Source organism: Papaver somniferum, unplaced genomic scaffold (assembly GCF_003573695.1).
Source record: "Papaver somniferum cultivar HN1 unplaced genomic scaffold, ASM357369v1 unplaced-scaffold_117, whole genome shotgun sequence".
Taxonomy (NCBI): domain Eukaryota; kingdom Viridiplantae; phylum Streptophyta; class Magnoliopsida; order Ranunculales; family Papaveraceae; genus Papaver; species Papaver somniferum.
This window is the reverse complement of record NW_020620714.1, coordinates 3,360,441-3,378,714: the sequence shown is the minus strand read 5'-3', so window position 1 is coordinate 3,378,714 and position 18,274 is coordinate 3,360,441. Positions and strand designations below refer to the sequence as shown.

General features: G+C 35.4%; 1 protein-coding gene across 1 annotated transcript; it reads right to left on the bottom strand.

Annotated features, from left to right (window-relative positions):
* Nucleotides 1-13,619: 13,619 nt before the first annotated feature.
* On the bottom strand, nucleotides 13,620-16,251 carry LOC113329633 (probable disease resistance protein At5g63020). The gene is made up of 2 exons (XM_026576488.1): nucleotides 15,258-16,251; nucleotides 13,620-15,148 (listed from the first exon to the last, which is right to left on the bottom strand). Exons 1-2 carry the CDS (start codon nucleotides 16,249-16,251, stop codon nucleotides 13,620-13,622), a joined length of 2,523 nt encoding a protein of 840 aa, XP_026432273.1.
* Between the last annotated feature and the right edge of the window lie 2,023 nt (nucleotides 16,252-18,274).

Genomic DNA, 18,274 nt, shown 5'->3' with positions numbered 1-18,274 from the left:
TGGTTACACTACAACCACTACATATCAGTATGTAGTGGTAGATACTAACACTACAATACTGACATGTAATTTCAGTATGTAAATACTTCACTACTGGTGATAGATACTGACATTTTGATAGACTTAACAACATATTTCATTATTCGAAAATAACTACAATAACTACATTTTGATAGACTTATAATGTTTCAAAAACCAAAAGATGTTCTAAGAAACAACAAAAACAGTATTTTCAGTACACTTGTAATGTATGTACTGTAAATGAAATACTTATTAACCAAATTCAGTTGGTACTGACAAAATCAAAAAAAAAACAAGGTAGAATAGAACAAGGGCTAGAGGAAAGAATTGTGGAAAAGGAATCTGGCAACATCATCGATATAACATTCTGCTGCACGTTCAAGCCTGTGATAAAAGAAAAAGAGAAATCAGAACACTACTTGCTTAAAAGTACATTGTATTGTATCATACTTACTTAATTAAGACATTAATATGTATCTGACTGAAATACATACCTGACACAAAATCATTCTTCAGAAAGTTCATACTGTCGGATAAGATTGCATGTTGCCTTGTTGTGATGAGTCTTCAAATTACAGTTTGAACACTTGACAGATTTTCTACTAGTCTCATATGCAGACTTAATACGTTTCCCCTTTTTCCTGCCTGGTGGAGCCCTAATTACTTCTGCTGGGAGAACGATATCGTCTACGTGATACTCATCGGGCCTGTGAGAAAAAAACAGTATCATATAAATGGAATGAACCACAACTACATATGAATATGTACACGGTATATTGTTCCTGAAAAAACAAATATCAAAAAATGTAGTGGTATCTACCATTACATATCAGTATGTAACATCCATATGTAAGTAGGTTTATGTTGACAGTTTCAATTGCTATTACATGTGTAAGTGGTATCTACCATTACATATTGTTATGCAAAATATGAAAATGTACTGATTAAAGACACATACCTGTCGTGGTTAGGAACGGGTCTAATAGCTATTGAATATAGCTTACGAAAAGTGGTAACTTTGAAATAATCTTCAACGTAATCAAGAATCCTTCCTCCAGATATAATAGCTGCAGTAGCGTGCGAGCATGGAAAACCATAAACGCGCCATCGTTGGCAAGTACAAGTTTTTCTCTCTAGATCTACCATATGAGATCTGCACAGTACATATTCATGTGTTTTTTTCAGTACACCTAATATACACAGTACATATTAATATGTTCTCACAGAAACATGGTACTTAAAAAAAAAGAGAAAGTAAATAACATTCAGATGATAGAGATTAGGGGTAAACGCTAACCTTGGAGAATGCACTTCATAACGATTAGCATCTGACTGGCTAACTTTCCAGGGACGGCCAATTTGGATGTGTAGTTCAAGCAAGGCTTGATACGTAGGGGTTAGCAGTTCTGGGTCCATCAAGAGACTCTCTTCACGACGTTCTGACATCATTTCCATCATACGTATCCTACACGACAAGGGAATATCAAGTCTATTATACTAAAAATATACATAGATTAACAGAACATATATGCTAATACTGTTACAAAAAGAAAACTAGTATAAGCTTGTACTGTGACTAAGGAAACTGATACAAACCTGATCGAGTCAACGAATGCACACGCAGGTAATTTCTTCTCTTTGTTAATCCAGTTATTGAATGATTCAGCAACGCTAGATGAAGTGTAACCATAACTACAACCCTTGAAGAAAGCGCTGGACCACTTTTCTTTTGGAATGTTGCGGCAGTAGTCAGCAACCCAAGGCCTTCCCAAATTAACCATTTCTTGAAGACCTTCCTCGTATGTTGTAGGAGAAAGAGCATATGTCGCCTTTCGGAAAGCATCAATCACTTCCTTATACTTTTCGTCAGACTTTGCGATAGGTAAGTTTTTGTCCAAATGGAAGTAACAATATCTTTGATGAGAATCAGGGAACTCTTTGGGAATATATTTAACCAACCCTTCACCTCGGTCAGTCATAAAATTGATTGGGCGATCATCATTCAAAGCCTCCTTCAGTTTCTTGAAAAACCATTACAGCTGATATTGTCTTCACCGGGTACTAAAGCAAACGCAAGCGGATAAAATCCTGCAAAAAGGAATTACTAGTTATGTAAAGCAACTAATATTGACACTACATATTGACATTAAGTATGGTTTACCTCTTTGTTGATATGTGAAAACCTGACACTACATAATGACATGTTAAGCAACTGATTGACACTACATTTTCACATGCAGTATGGTTTATCTCATACTCAGTAAGATCAATATGTAGTATGTACTATGGTCAATACTTATTGTCAGATAGTGAAGTAAGGTCAATATGAGTGATCTAACTACCAGACACTACATATCAAAAAAAAAAAGAACCAGTTACCTTGATTGCCATTAAGACATGTTGCTGCCATGAGACCTTCTTTAAAAGTTCCAGTGAGAAATGTACAGTCACAGAAAATCATGGGACGACATAGTTTATATCCCTCTATACAAGCTCCAAAGCAAACAAAAAGTTTATTGAATCTTTTTGTAGCATCATTGAAATCGAAATCAATAAATGACCCAGGGTTTGTTTCCCTAACAACATTCACCCACCAAGCAAGATCAGTGTACGACTTCACATCATTACCAAAAATCTGTTTATGCGACAACTCAATTGCATGATATGCGTGGTGATACTGGATTTCGATGCCACCACCAACTCTAAGATAATCTATGATCTCTGCTGGTGTTATGCGAGGGTTGTGCCTGACCATCTCATGAATTAGACTGTTCATGAGTTTTTTTTGTAACTCTTGGATTCTTCAACATATAACCACCGCCAAAGGTGTGCCTTCCCACATATTCCTTTATCCTGAAAACATCAATAGAACTACCAATGGCAGTTGAGTGAAGCTTCCATAAACAACCTTTCACACTACATACGGCGGTGAATCTCTCAAGGTCATTCTTCTTCTTAATTACCTCATATCCAGTTCTCATGCAGTATTTTTGGCATGCTATACGTACGGCATCAACACTACCATAGAATAATTGATCTGTATCATCAAAAATCTTATCCCAACCATCTGAAAAAAACACTCTCGGGGCTTCTTTACCTTCTTTCAAATAACTATTCTTTGCACTGACAACTAAGTCTGCATTACTATCAACTTCCATACGCCTATATGCGCCATTTGAAATTACATCCACGTGCAAATCAAAGAAAGATGATTGCTTTGAAGAATGTAATGCAGAGATGCCCTGGAGTGTTACATCGGAAAGAATATGAACTATCGCTTGATTCTGGAAATAGTTAACCAGAATAGTCGATGGAGTCAACCAGCTCCACATATTAAAGATGCAAAATTTCAAATCCTCTAAAGTTGAAAACGATGTAACCTCATATGCAAAATGATATTGCTTATGGTATACATGAGAATAGATGGAGAAGTCTGGTTTGGGAGAAACGTCAGACATGTTAACCCTGTAAAAAATGACATGTACTGAGATGAAACAAAAATAGTCTTTGTATTGACATGCTATAAGCAGTACGTATTGACATGTACTGACTCATATTGATATGTATTGGCATCTACCGCATGATGAAAAGAGAGCATGCTATATGCAGGACGTATTGACATGTACTGACTCATATTGATATGTATTGGCATCTACTGTAGGATGAAAAAGAGCATGTTATATGCAGTACGTATTGACATGTACTGACTCATATTGATATGTATTGGCATCTACTGTAGGATGAAAAGAGAGCATGCTATATGCAGTACATATCGTCATGTACTGACTCATATTCATATGTATTGGCATCTACTGCAGAATGAAAAGAGAGCACGCTATATGCAGTACGTATTGGTAATACATACTACACGATCTGTCTAATGAAAACTAAACAGAACAACAACAGAAAAACGTAGAAAATACAAAAATCAGATTACAAAAAACAGAACAGAAATCATAAAAAGAAATCATACCTTGTTCGAATTTGAGATAAACCTAATTCGAAGCTCAAATACATAATTGAAACACACAAAAATCACGAAAATTACTTAAAAAACTAACGGAAATTACTTTGAAACTGAATTGACATTGTAAATCATCATAAAACAGAAATCATAAAACGAAATCATAAAAAGATAACAATGTACATCATATACAATTATCCTGATAGAAATCGGATCAGAATAAACCTAATTATTCATCAAGATTTCTAGAACAGCAGCAGAAGAGGATGATTGAAAGGATAAATACCTTGGTTCGAAGCTCAGATGACTTAATTTAAAACTCAGAAGAACCTAATTCGAAGCTCAGATGAAGATGATTGAAAAACAGTACCAGAAATTGATTTTATCCAAAACGCAGAGTGAGAGAAACCGAACTGAGAAGAAAAAAAGAGGAAAGAAACTGACTTGGTTTTATGTTCGTCACTTTGAGTTGCAGAAGGATACATTGGGAATATTTGAAAACTGGTCTTGTGTAAACCGCACGTGGATGGACTAGGGGATAAAGTTTCTGGTCCAAAAACTTGTTTTTGGACCATAGGATAAATCAATTCTGGGAGTGGACTAGCCAGTAACCGATTCCCTCATTCCTGGACTAGCCAGTAATTCCTAGAAAGTGATTTGTAAGCTGTGCTCAGATTAGTTGGATACAAGAGTCCCATGTTCAAAATTTAAGAGGTATTATTTTTAAGAAACTACATGCACAAATATTTTCAAGCCCCCCGTAATCTAAAATCCTAGTTCCGCCACAGATAACACCAACACCAGTTTTGCAGACACCTAACTTTGTTTTGCCAATGTTGAGTATGCATGCCAATTTAGTTGATGAATTGAGCCGATTGTACAGGTATACTTTTTTCGATATGCATCTGGAAACTCGCATATATGTACATCATCCAAATTTGTACTCATGATTTTTGAACCTACCTACAGGATGATATCTGATAATTTTTCTTCGCTCGGGGGTTTCAAGCTCTCTAGTGGAGGAAAAAAAGAAAGAATTTGGCTATGGTCTAGGGCTCAATGGAGAAGCTGTAGCAGCTGGAACGTTACACCTGCAAGAAAAGAAGAGGGACAAACATGGCCACATGAGTAATCTTCAAACTTCAACCAAGAGGAGGCATACAAATATACATGCTCGAGGAGGAAGCAATAGACAAATGCGGAGTTGGCAGACAACAAGTTGAATGGAGAGGTTGACTAGGAAAACATTGACATACCAGAAAAGAAATCTCAGAACAAGAATGAGCTCGAGGACTTGACTAAATACCCATTTTAATATATACGACTGTATGATCACTTGTGCATCTTAATTTATACGCCCACAGATCAGAATACCCAATTTATTTTTTTAAGTATCTCTAGTTTTTTTTTCTTTTTTTCTGTGCAACTCAGCACCTCTGACTATGTTTAAGTTCAATGGTAGCTTTTTCATATATTGTCCTAAATTTTTTTTAAGAAAGTGTGAACTTCATCACCACTACGCATCATTCTTCCCACCGGTTACCTTTGGCTCAAGAGTGGATACATTTTATGGACAAAATAAGAAATTGGAAAATTTAATAATGGATTTGAGAAAGCTAATAAACCGAAAATTCCAAGTTAATAATGGCTTTATGGGTTATAAAATATGAGAAATTGATAATTGCAACTTTATACCTTGATCACAATATCACGTGGACTCTTATATCATGGAAATTAACCTTGCAGTCCGTTTGTTGGTTTCACTCTTATATCATGGAAATCAACCTTGCAGTCCGTTTGTTGGTTTCTTGATGTTTCTTGTGTTTGACCGCGAAGGCCCCGACTTCTGCCGCATTGGATATCCCTTACAATCAAAGTAATGTATGAAGGAGTCAAGGATCCATGACGTGATTCCGCTAAAAAATTTGACCGCTGAGCCTCTGACTTCTGCCGCACTGGATATCCCTTACAATTATAGAAGCTGAGTTCTTAATAGTGATGATATTAGCAACCTGGGCAGATGGAGTCAAGGAACCATGACGTGATTCAGCTATAAAAGTTAGAAAATGATATAGGGTTAGTATTACACCTATAAAAGGAATATCAAAGCAATGCACAAAAACACAATTAGGGAGTTCATTCTAGACACCGTTATCTAAGTTCAGTATAAGTTGCTCCAGTGTACTATATTTCATTAGGCAGCTGTATTAGAATTCAAGGAATTCAACTGTACTAACTTCAGCATTTTGGCAGCATAGAGACAAATAGCGTGTTCTCAGTAGTGTGTTCTGGTAGCTTGAATTGGGTTAGTATTATATATTTTATCAGATATGCTTTTAAAAGGAGTAAAGAGTAGATGTACAACCACTAACTCACTTCAGTTAGGAACAGTGTTTATTCCTTCATAGTATGCAGGGTCGGATTCCATCTTCTTAAATGAAGTCCTCCATTTATAAGTCACAACGGATGCACAGGAAAACCAAGACCAGAAACACAAAATCTAAACTACCAAACTACAAAAGAAATATGTAGGATAAAGAATTTGGAGCAGGTTAGTGAAATTAAGACATTTGATATTTTTAGTAAAGGTTTGGTTCAAAGTTTGTCATTCATCTAGATGTGCCACCAAATTTATAGTTTTATAAGATTGACAGACTAATAATGGTACAATAAAGTTGAGCCTAATAAATAGATTGAGATTGATTTGCATACTATTTCCAGTTAATGATCATAAGAAGAAATACCGATAAGAAAAGCATAAGAAAAAATACCGATTAAAAAAAAAACATAAGAAGAAACCGATGTTAGGATTCTTCTTGTAGCCATGAAGATCTTGGATGGAACTTACTAATTTCCAACTGATTATAACTCGAGTATATTCTGGGTCGTGGGTAGAAATAAAAAATGCAAAAAGGAAAGTGATGAATTTACCTTCAACAGCTACACGATGGAAAGGTCGTCACCATACTGGTGTTAAACTCGTTTGGGTTTTCTAATAACAGAAGTTGAGTTAGTATTTCTATTTCTAATTACAGATGCTTCTAAGAGAATTGAAATCAATTAGAAGTACAAATACTGACACATTCAGCTAATAGTTGTATTCTGTCATCTTCAAAGATCATTTCTGCAGATCCTGACATGGATGAGAGTGGTGCGATATTTCATGTGCGAACACCCTCAATTTTATCTGTATATGCCATGAGTGAATCCAACTCCTTGCTAGCTTGCAACAAAGAAAACAGTATATTCAACAAAAAATATAAACCCAAGTCATGTATTCAGATAAACTAAGAATTGACATTTCCCAGTTTAAAAAATATCTTCTCAAGATTAAAAAATAGTAGCAATCTCATCCTCATTTTGAGCCACGCTGTTAACATATAATTCTCTTTCTCACAACAACCAAGTTCATGAAAATGAAAGTCGTCAAACATAACCAGTTTCAAAATAATAACTTTGTTTGCTATAACCCCATGAGCTGCAGTATACCATTGTGTCGTACCACTGGTTGTTAATAGAACTCATGAGCTTCACATTACCTTAATCGACAACTCAAAGAAAATGGTAAAAAAGGAAAAGAGTAGATAGGAAAGAGTTACCGACCATCGATAAATTTGCAACACCAATTCTGCAAACATCCGATGAATGCCAATAACCACATTAGGATTAATTAGGTTAAGCTTAAATTCCAGACTGACTTCTTATATAATAGGAATAAAAATAATTTTAATAGGGCCCAGTAAAATTACACATTTCAGTGATAACTCCCCAATCTAAAAAACTGAGGTTAAACAATGTATTCGATGTTACGCAGATTACGGCTTTCTAGAGCACAGAGAGACTTTATACAGCGATAAGTGATTCCATGCATAAACAAAAGAACCTGCCGACCCACAATTCCAACAAAATTCAAATTATTGTATCTCTCTCAGTGAAATACCTGTTATGGAACAGAGTTCTTCCCAGCAGAGCCAAGTAAGTCTGCTGGTCATGGCCAATTCATACAGATAAACAAAGATAGGTTAAAATTACTTTGCGCAGATCTTCTGTGTTCTTTTTCGCCTACTCTGGAAAAGTAAGTTGCATCCAAGTAAAATGGGTAAGGTACAATGGAAAGGGTTTGAGATATGATGTATAATGTAAATAACTAACAAATAGACAACTCCTGTTAGTTGTGATTCAGTTTTTCATGAGAACTCTTTATCATTTAGGTTCAATTTGAACTACCAGCTCAAAAGCAAATACATGAAAGCAAAACAAAATTAGACCTTGCTGCATTTAAAAGAATATCCATGAATCAAGAGAAGTCAGCTTCTAACCCACAGCTCCGTACCCAACAAAGCACTCACCTATCCAAGTCTGCAGCCTCTGTTTGAGCCTTAAATACCCTCATACATACCCAAAAAAACAGTGTTGTTACTGTTAAGATCTGCATTTTGTTATGTCATCAACTGAATAGAAGAGAAATAAATAAATATATCTAAAGAATACAGAAGTTTCATTTTGATTTTTCACCTAAATGACTGGGATTATATGACCTATACTTTCATTCTCTTCATCTCAGATAAAAAGGATCCAACAACAGCTTCGCAGTAAGCAATCTATTGGAGCCATTAGCACAACATCTTTGATATTTAATGATGCAGGATTTTTCCCTGCAAAGAAACAATTATAGGTAGTCGATTCAGAACATGATGATACTAATGTCAGATGCTATGCAATTGAGGGAACATATTAGTCATATGCCATGAGAACAATCAAAGCAATTGGTTTTCTTTTTTCGCATATAAAGAGAGCTCCAAATGACAAACTCTAATTGCTTTACACATGAACTCAAAGTAAACAACAACAGTAGAAGAAAAAACTAAAGGCCAGTAGGCTTCAAACTGTTGTTGAAATACGAAGACTTTCCTTCAATTGGGTTCCAGAGTTATTCCCAGCAGAAGCAAATAAGGCTGCTCGTCATGGACAATCTAAAGACAGATAGATGCTAGACTTCATGTTGAAACAAAATGGGGTTTGATTCAGAGACATGGCAGAGATGTGCAAAGTTGATATCCCAGTCGATCATGAATTTGATTCAGAAGCATCTATGGGAAAATAGCACTGAAAATTTGTAGCCATCTCTCAAAACCCTTGCAGAGATGTCAGCACGCCCAGGATTTACGAAATCTAAATAAACCCATATCAAATTACCATCAGAGTGACCTAATTTTACCATCTTCTTCTTAATCACTAACAGCTAAAAATTGCCATCTCTTTTCAACTGAAAAATCTTTTTTATCCCCAAAATCAAATCTTTAATCCAACAAAAAGAAAAATGCAGACTGTAATCAGTGATAACAAATCATGTAAGACGGACCCATTCTCAAAAATTAAAGAATCAACCCGTATAAGAAAAAGCAGATTGAAGAGTAGGAAATAGGTTTAGGTACCTCACTGATTCTCGTTGCCCCGTCAGAAGAAGATGGTGGTGGAACATGAGTTGGTGGTGGTAAAGGAGGCCGAAGAGAAGATAAAAAGTTAGGGCTTTGTGTAAAAAGAGGTTCTGTATATTGAACAATCCTATTAAAGGGGCGGCGGATTCCATTGGAGGGGCGGCATGGAATAAGACAAAAAGGATCATTACATGGTAATTCGAAGTGTCCTTTACAAAAAATACTGAAAATGACTAATTAACCCTTACATAGTTTAGTGTTGATAATCAAATTTCACTTATATTAATTTTAAAACTAATCAAAATCAGATTTTTAAAGTTTAAAAAAAAAAAATAGATGAGAAAAAAAGAAAAACTTTTGTGATATTTGTCAAACCCTAGATTTTGATTCATTCACCAAAATGAGTGATTCCAGTGACAAATTTGAGATGGTGAATCTCTAAATTAGTTTCCATTAGCCTTTTGTCGCTCAAAATTATATAAAATACGTAAAAAAAATAGAAACTTTTAAAATTTAAGAAGAACTTACGGTTGGAATTTAGCTCGTTACCAACCGTAACTCTCAGTTACGGTTCCAAAAGTATCGAATACCAACCGTAACTGGTTCAATTTGGGGAAACCCAATCGTAGTACCAGTTACGGTCGGTAGAATGACAACATATAGCAATCGTAAAAAATTATGGTTGGTAAGATAATATGAGTTACAAGTCGTAGCTCAAATACGGTTGATAAAAGTGATGCAATTACAAACCGTAAACAAAAAATGAAACATCCAGGACAACTTATGGTTCGTAACTTAAGTAACGAGACCAACTGTAAGTAATTTACGGTTGTAAAAAAATTTCGTAACTGAACATTTTATCTCAAAATCAAGAACTTACGGTTGGTATTTGAGTTAAATGAACCGTAACATCAACCAAATCTGTAGTTATGGTTCCAATTGGAGTTATTACCAACCGTAACTCACATGCAACACAGAAATTTCAATTTGAATTTTGATCCAAAACCCTAATTTTTGATACAAAACTAACTTAAATCAAACACAATAATCTAAATCCTAACCGGGTCTTTTCGGAATATAGTTTTCAATCAACGATTATCAATGGAGGAGGAGAAGAGAAGAGAAGATGAAAAAATCAAAAAAGTTTTTTGATTTTTCTGATTCCATTTGGTTAAAAATTGGAGAGGGTAATCTAGTCAATTTACACCCCTATAGGACACCCCCTAACCAATAAGAGGGACATTGCTATCACACTTGCCACCCCGCTAATGGAACATGCCGCCCATGTAACATGGTTGATATTGAAATTGATTCGGTACTTGTTTATCTACCCATTCTATTTTGCTATATAAATCCTTGATTCCTATTGGTAGGGGGCCAGGAGCTCTAGAATTCAAATTTTTGACCTAACTTTCAATGTAAGGCTAGCAATTTGTACTCAAATTATATATACAACAATAGTTGTTTTCTAGTCTAATTCAGGTCTCAACATCTCTACAGTATAAACTATCCATATCCCAATCGGTTTCTCAAACCCACCCATTTTCTTAACCTAAATATAAAGCCTAACTATAGTTGGTTACTAACTTTGGTGGAGGGCTAAACTTGAAAAGAAAATTCAAAACTTTATAAGAAACATATACGGACAGACTCACTTGTCCTTCTATTTGGGCTGAGTCAAAATGTTGGCTGGATCCGAAGGAAAATCAAAACCTAAGGATTTTGGTGACGATTGCTCTAATTATTATACTCATGTATCCTATTCTATTAGGGGTATAATTGAAAAGCAAACTTTAATATAACATAGTTAAAAATTCGTGTCTTGAAATTTTACAAATTTTATCACGTTGGAAAGGTAATAAAAAATGTTACGCAATGAGTACAAATAACAATATCAAATTAAGTGTTTATACGAAAAATTCTGAGGTATTTATCATTTTAGGCACAATTTTAGAAATTAAATGTATATCAATTATACAAACCACCACAAAAGATACATAATATTTTATGTAGCCATATTTTGGTTTATGCATCAACTAATTTCCCATTGCAACGAATAAAACGATGTACTTCCTCCGTTTTAAGAAAAGTGATACTTTCATTTTAGGCACAATTCTCGAAAATTGAATGCATAACCATTATGCAACCATACTTTAGTTTATCGATCTACTAATTTCTGAAGGTTTATCGATCTACTAATTTCCATTTCAGAAAAAGTTATACTTTCGCATTACGTTTCAGGAAAAGTGATACTTTCACCCCGTTTCCGGTAAAGTGATACTTTCGCCCCGCTCCGGGAAAAGTGATACTTTCACCCCCTTCCGAGAAAAGTGATACTTTCACTCTGTTCGGGGTGAAAGTATCAATTTTTCCAAAACGGAGCCAAAGTATCACTTTTCCTTAAACAGAGCGAAAGTAATCGCAGATAAACCCCATCTTCAGATTCTTCTTCGGTCGGCCATCCCATCGTGACAACGGTTGTACTAGTTATGTACTATGGTGAAAAAAAAGTATCTTTGGATTACATTTTTTTCTGACGGAAATGAATCAAAACAATTGGCTAGTGTTTCTACTGTTTGCCGATATCACTGCAGTACAGAGGCAAAGGGTTTTGGATGATGATATAACGATCTTAGTTCCAAACTCGTGTTTCTTATTCTACCAAAAGGGACCCCGCCTGCCAGCATGTGCCTTGCAAATTTCATTGTACTCAAAAGAAAAAAGTTGGCAACAGCAAAATTTCTTGAGTTGTTTTCTTCAAATACATCAGTCAATGTCTCCTCATTCTTGATGAATATAGAAAACATGTTCTTCTATTTCTGCCGATGAATATAGGACCGATATAATGTTTCTCTTATTGCAAAAGATCATGACGCATCATCTATGGCTAAAATTATAAGCTCAGCTTAGGATACCATTACTGCTCTCGGAGCACTGAATATGCTGGAAATGAGTTGCAAAGTAAACACAAAATTAACCCTGCAACTTTGTGATCTGCCAACACCATGTTTTGGAAAATGATAAAACATTGTCATGATCAGACTCATAATTAGGGACTGGCAATTCCCATTTGGAAATCACTCTTCCAGGAGAGATCACGTTGCAATTACAGCATATGATCACATATATCGAGAAAGAGAAAGCAAAATAAAGCAAAGGCATCGCTTTAGAACCACAACTGCAATCTTCTTTTGCAATATAGACCATTTCAGTAAAACTAGTTTTCAAGCAAAGGATATTCATTTTTTTGGTTTATCACAAAAGAGAAAATAGTTGGCCAAGAAAGAACAAAGATGGGGCAATGCATATGTTGGATGTATGAATGGTTGCAGCTACATCTCACGCCTTGTACCATGAGCATCTCATTTACTGATCCATGTCCAGGCCTTGTAGTACGTGCAGATCATTTATTCAATTGTCAAGGACCTCTTTTCTGAGAAGGATAATAGTCCCAAAATCCTGTAACTATATATGTGATGACCTATATAGCGATACAGGTCTTTGAACTTTTAGAAGTAATCGAAAATTTCCAAAAAAAAAGAGGTGATATCCTATGCTTGAAAACTTAGTTTAAGATGATCTCGTATTACCATAGAAATATTGCAGTTCTGGCATTCGAAAGTGATTCCTAGGCTTTACTTTGGTTTCTCTTTGTGGATATGTGTGTTCTATGCATAAGCGTAGAATGATCTTTTGCGGAAGAGTATGCCTAATTTGGGTCCGACATTAAAGAAAACAATCTTGTAAGATACTAAAGTTGTCCTTACATAATACAGAAGTGTAGTGCAGCCTCTATAGGTTCAAAGGTATGAATATATATATGTTAGTTTGCTTGGTGTACATTGAGAAGTATAGATGAATGTCTGTCTGCAAATACACACACTGGAAACTTATGGCCCAAGATACGTGTGGACACCTAGTCGAAATGGTGAGTTCTTTCTTGAAGGTACTTTCATTTACTTATTTTCTAACTACTACCTTAGAGGAGACTTATAGGCATTAAGGCATAGGAAGTACAAGTCGGATGGCCTCTCAGGGGTGTCAATACTATATGCTTACTCATTGCTTGCGATATTAAGAATTGGGCCAGAGTCGAGTCAATTTTCTAAACTACAGTTAAAAAACTTAATATTAAAATCAAACGACTAGCTGACTTAATATTAAAATCAAACGACTAGCTGATATATCTTCAAATATTAATATTGGATTTCACGAAAATAAGGAGAAAGATTACATTTGGTGGCTTCATCTTCCCATTCAAGGCTTTCCCACCATTGCTTATTTCCTTCAATCTTTAAAGCCCGAGGAATCACGCTATTAGCATAAAATGGTAGCTTCTCCAATGCTGGACATCCCACCACAGAAATCTTTTCTAAAAGAAAGAATTTCACCTTTTGATCACACACCCTTCTTAGATTCCTTAGAGAGCGCAAAACCAAATAGTTTAATTTGGGAAACGTATTTATTAACTTCTCTTCAGATGCATATCCATTAGCTATTATCTCTTCCAATCCATCCAAATTTTCCAAGATCAGTTCTCTGAGATTGTGAGCATAGATCAGCCATGTAATATCCTTTAATTGAGGGCATCCATCAATAGATACACGTTTAAGGTTTACGGAGCAGAATGATTGTTGAGGCACATCCCATACTATCCTTAACTTTGGCATGAAAGAAAAGAATAAATCCTCTAATGTTGTGAACAAAGTATCATTACCGCAACTAATGATTCTCAACTCTTCTAAGTCATTACAGTTTTTTAGAGAAAGGTAGCTTAAGCGCCTCATGTGTACAAGACTAAGTGATGACGATGGTGAAGATGGTAAAAATGTGAGAGATGTAATGCCTGGACAATATTTAATGACTAAGAATTTTGTGCACAGCTGTAGTTTTGGGCTAGTTACTAACCTGTGAAGAGCAAGACCAGTTCCAACTGTGATGATAAGACCTATCAGATGTTGTAAGCTTTCCAGTTCCCGGAGGCTTGGTCCGCCTTCAACTTCCCAGTGACAACACGATTCAGATAACCATAAGATCTTCATTTTTGTTAGAGAAGCTAAACTTCCCGGTGTTAGAATGATATTTTCATCATATTCTGGCATATACAAGGACTGCAAATTCGACAGTGAAAACAAGCTCGTTGGGAGTTTTCTGAGTTTCACACAACACATATTTAAAACTTTAAGCATGGGCATGAACCGGAAGAATTCATCAGATATAAAAGAGATATTACTATCTTGAAGAATCATTGTTATGAGATTCGGGAAGTTTGGTGCTCCATTAAGTACTTGAACTGCTTTATTGTCTACCAAAGAGATCCTCTCTGCTATCTCCCATTCATGGACCTCCAGTATGCTCTGTGATTGTAACGTCAAATTCGTGTTTTTTTTCCTACCAAGATCTGAAGCTATCCATATTGCCAAATCACGAACTACATCATGCATTTTTACCAGATACTCCATCTTTACCCCAAGCGCGATACCGGATTCTAACAAACACGCATCTTTAAGACATCTAATCACATCATAACCTTCATTTTGAGCTTTGACAAAATCACCGACGTTATCCAAAAACCCTTCTCCTATCCAAACTGCAATAAGTTCGTAATTATAAACCGAATGGTCTTCTGGATATAACGAGCAATACAAGAAACAAGACTTCAACTTTTGGTTTTCCAGATTATCATAGCTGAACTTCATAATAGCTAATACTTTATCGGCCATGCCTGAGAACACAAAATGTGAAAGAAAACACATAAGAGTTGAATAATTATGTTAGTTTTGGTGAGAAAGATAATTATTGCTAAGAAGGTAATGCTACTTTACAAACCATACCAGAAAACTTTGATGCCGATTCGTGTAGAGTGTGTACTGCGTGTTGCCATTGTTGGAGATCGGTTTTGCAAGACATGGTTCGACCAATAGCGATGAGAGCTAAAGGTAAACCACAACATTCCTTCACAATTTTCTTGGCAACCTCTGGTACATCTGGATGACAACTTAGTGCTTCTTGCTTGACCTTTTGTTGAAACAGGCTCCAAGCTGAATCCTCATCTAGACACTCTATTTTGATGCTCTTATCAGCTTCCATAAACCCACACACTTGCTTATTCCTTGTAGTAAATACTACCTTAGACCCAGTTATTTGGAAAGTGTACTTTGAAACTCCTATTGTTTCCAAGTCAACTCCTTCCCAAATATCATCTAACAACAACAATAATTTCTTAGTTTTTGACAAGACGAATATATCGTTAGCTCTCTCATTTACATTAGTTTCTTCTGCCCATGAGACTCCTAATTTTTTCCCCATCTGGTTCTGAATACTTTTTAAGTCCAGATCTTTTGACACCGCAACAAAAATTACTAAATCAAATTGTTTTCTGTTTGCAAACTCATTGTTAACCTTTTGTAGAAGAGTTGTCTTTCCAACTCCTCCCATTCCATATAAACCTAGAACTCGCACAAGATTTTCCTCGGTAACCAAGGACTCCAACACCTCATTAAATTTTGAGTCCATGCCGACAACTTCAACGGTGGGAATCTGTTGAAGAGGATCCGGTTGACATTTATAGGTAACCTCTTGGATATTGGCTTCCCTCAACAAACTCTCCACGATAATCTGCTTTCGTGACATTAATTTACCAAGTCGGTAGGCACTCCAACAATTTTTTCCACCCCAACAACAAAAATAGCACCCTCTATCGTTTTTGATATCTTCGTTGTTGTCTAAGATCATTTGTACTTCTGTCTCTAAGGCTTGTACTCTCTGGAGCCAATCACTAACCACATTTGTCCGCTTTGCTGGCTGTGATGGGTTTAACTCTGACATTTCTATTCTTCTTATCACATCATTTCTTTGACATCTCAATGAGTTAAATGATGTTTCCAAAGTAATTAGATTTTGTTTGAGTTTACAAACATGATCTGTCGTATGAGTAGAACAAGTCCATAGATGAGAGAATATGTCAAGGACTAGACTTCCAATATCCATGATAGATTACAAGAATAAATGGTTGTTTGTGATGAAAAAGGAAAGTTATGTGGAGGAGGGATAAACACAAGCTAGCAGAGAAAGCTAAGAAACCTCTTTTTTTTTGGGTAAAGAACCATCTTCTGTACACTCATACTAGCTATATATATATAGGAATTAAAAAAATTGGTTGGAAGATTATGATGTAGGCTGCAGAGTGAATTTAATTATAAGAATGTGATTACACCTAGACTTTCTATTTGCTTTGTTGTTAAGTAAAGGTCCTTTACTCACGTACATGGTCTGCCGAAATGACAAAGACTGCTGGACTATATAATTCACAATATTTCCTCAACTCCTTAATTGATAGGGTCGGTCATATTGTCTCTGTATATCTCATTCAAAAGGGACGGCCCCTGGCAGCAAGTGCCTTGAAACTTTCTCTTCATTTCCGTCAAAAGAGAAATGTAATTTGTTTTCTTTTAATCAATGTTTTTGTCATTCTTCCAAGACTGTACCGGACTACATTAACTAGCACAAGGCCAGTCAAAAAGCATGTGCTTTGATTTGTGTTTCTTTGATAAAATTGCAATAACTCCAAACTTGATTCCAAGCTTACTAAAGAACCAAATGGTGGAGATACGTTACGAAGTAAACACGAATCTTTGCAATTTTTGTGATCTTCTAGCAACATTTTTTGGGCTAAACTATATTGGACTCCCACAAACTACAATTAATACTTAATTTCAAAATTAAACATTGGGCATTTGAGCTACCCACTATACACTAATTGTAGCTAATACATATTAGTACAATCTAATGTCCGAGCAAAATAAATAAATATTACAAATTAATGTTTAGTATCACAGCCGCTCTTTGTTGTGCAGGAGATGATATACTGATTTGTTTCTTTTCTTTTTGGTGTTCGTGCTGGGTGTCAGGGTTTTTATAATTTATCTTCTAGAGCTAAAAGACAATTTAGAGTTGTAACAAAGAACAGATGCACGTCTTCTCTCAATAACAACAACGAAAACACAACTTGAAAGCAAACTACATATTCTTTTCGACTGGACTTATGCTGAAGTAGTATGGTTTTATATGTATATATACTTGGAGACCTAAATTCCAACACAGAGAAAGATACAAACTGGTGCGTCTATTATTTGAAATCTTTTTAGTTGTAAGTACTGCTGGAAATATATATATTCTTTAAAACAAAACAGTAGTTCTGTTCACCCAACCGTATCGTCCCACGATCAAATCCCACTCCGACGTGGCTTCACTTTTCTATCTTTTGATTCTTCTCTCCCTGACGTGGCAATTTACTGTAATCACCAGCTTATTCGGTGCATGCCTGATTGATCCAATTCCAATCAAGAAATTTGTTATCCCCTTTAGTGATATCCAATCAAATTTACCAAGTTAGGATTATTTATGAATGCCCTGTCATTCCATAGAGGTTCTTCTGAAGGATGATTTTCAGATTGATTTTAATCTCCGGCTCCTACACCTCATTCATTCACTTCTCTAAACCACATCAAAATAATCTTTTACTTTTATTGAAGTCAAGTTTATGATAACAACCATGTATCAATTATACAATAATAAATCAAAATTAATTGAGAGACAACGTTACCTGAATTCATGAGCAGTGGTACGATATCTAGATTTAGTGGATCCGATTTCAGATTTATTAACTAAAAAAAAGACATTGAAAAAAATTAGGGCAAAAACTGTGGTTTTAGTTTCTGAAGTTGAAGGAAAGTTAAAGAAGGTAATCGAAAATAATACCTCATTTTTTCACAAAGATTGAGCCATAGAAGAAAATACAAAATTGAAGAGAATAACAGAGCCAAAAACTCCGTTACTTCGTTTTCCCCTA

What these genes read in the sequence shown, in the direction of transcription:
- LOC113329633 (XM_026576488.1), bottom strand. Translation starts at nt 16,251, where the DNA reads ATGTCAGAGTTAAACCCATCACAGCCAGCAAAGCGGACAAATGTGGTT. An exon ending in ATCGGCATCAAAGTTTTCTG is followed by an intron (nt 15,149 to 15,257) that starts GTATGGTTTGTA and finishes TTGTGTTCTCAG; the next exon opens with GCATGGCCGATAAAGTATTA.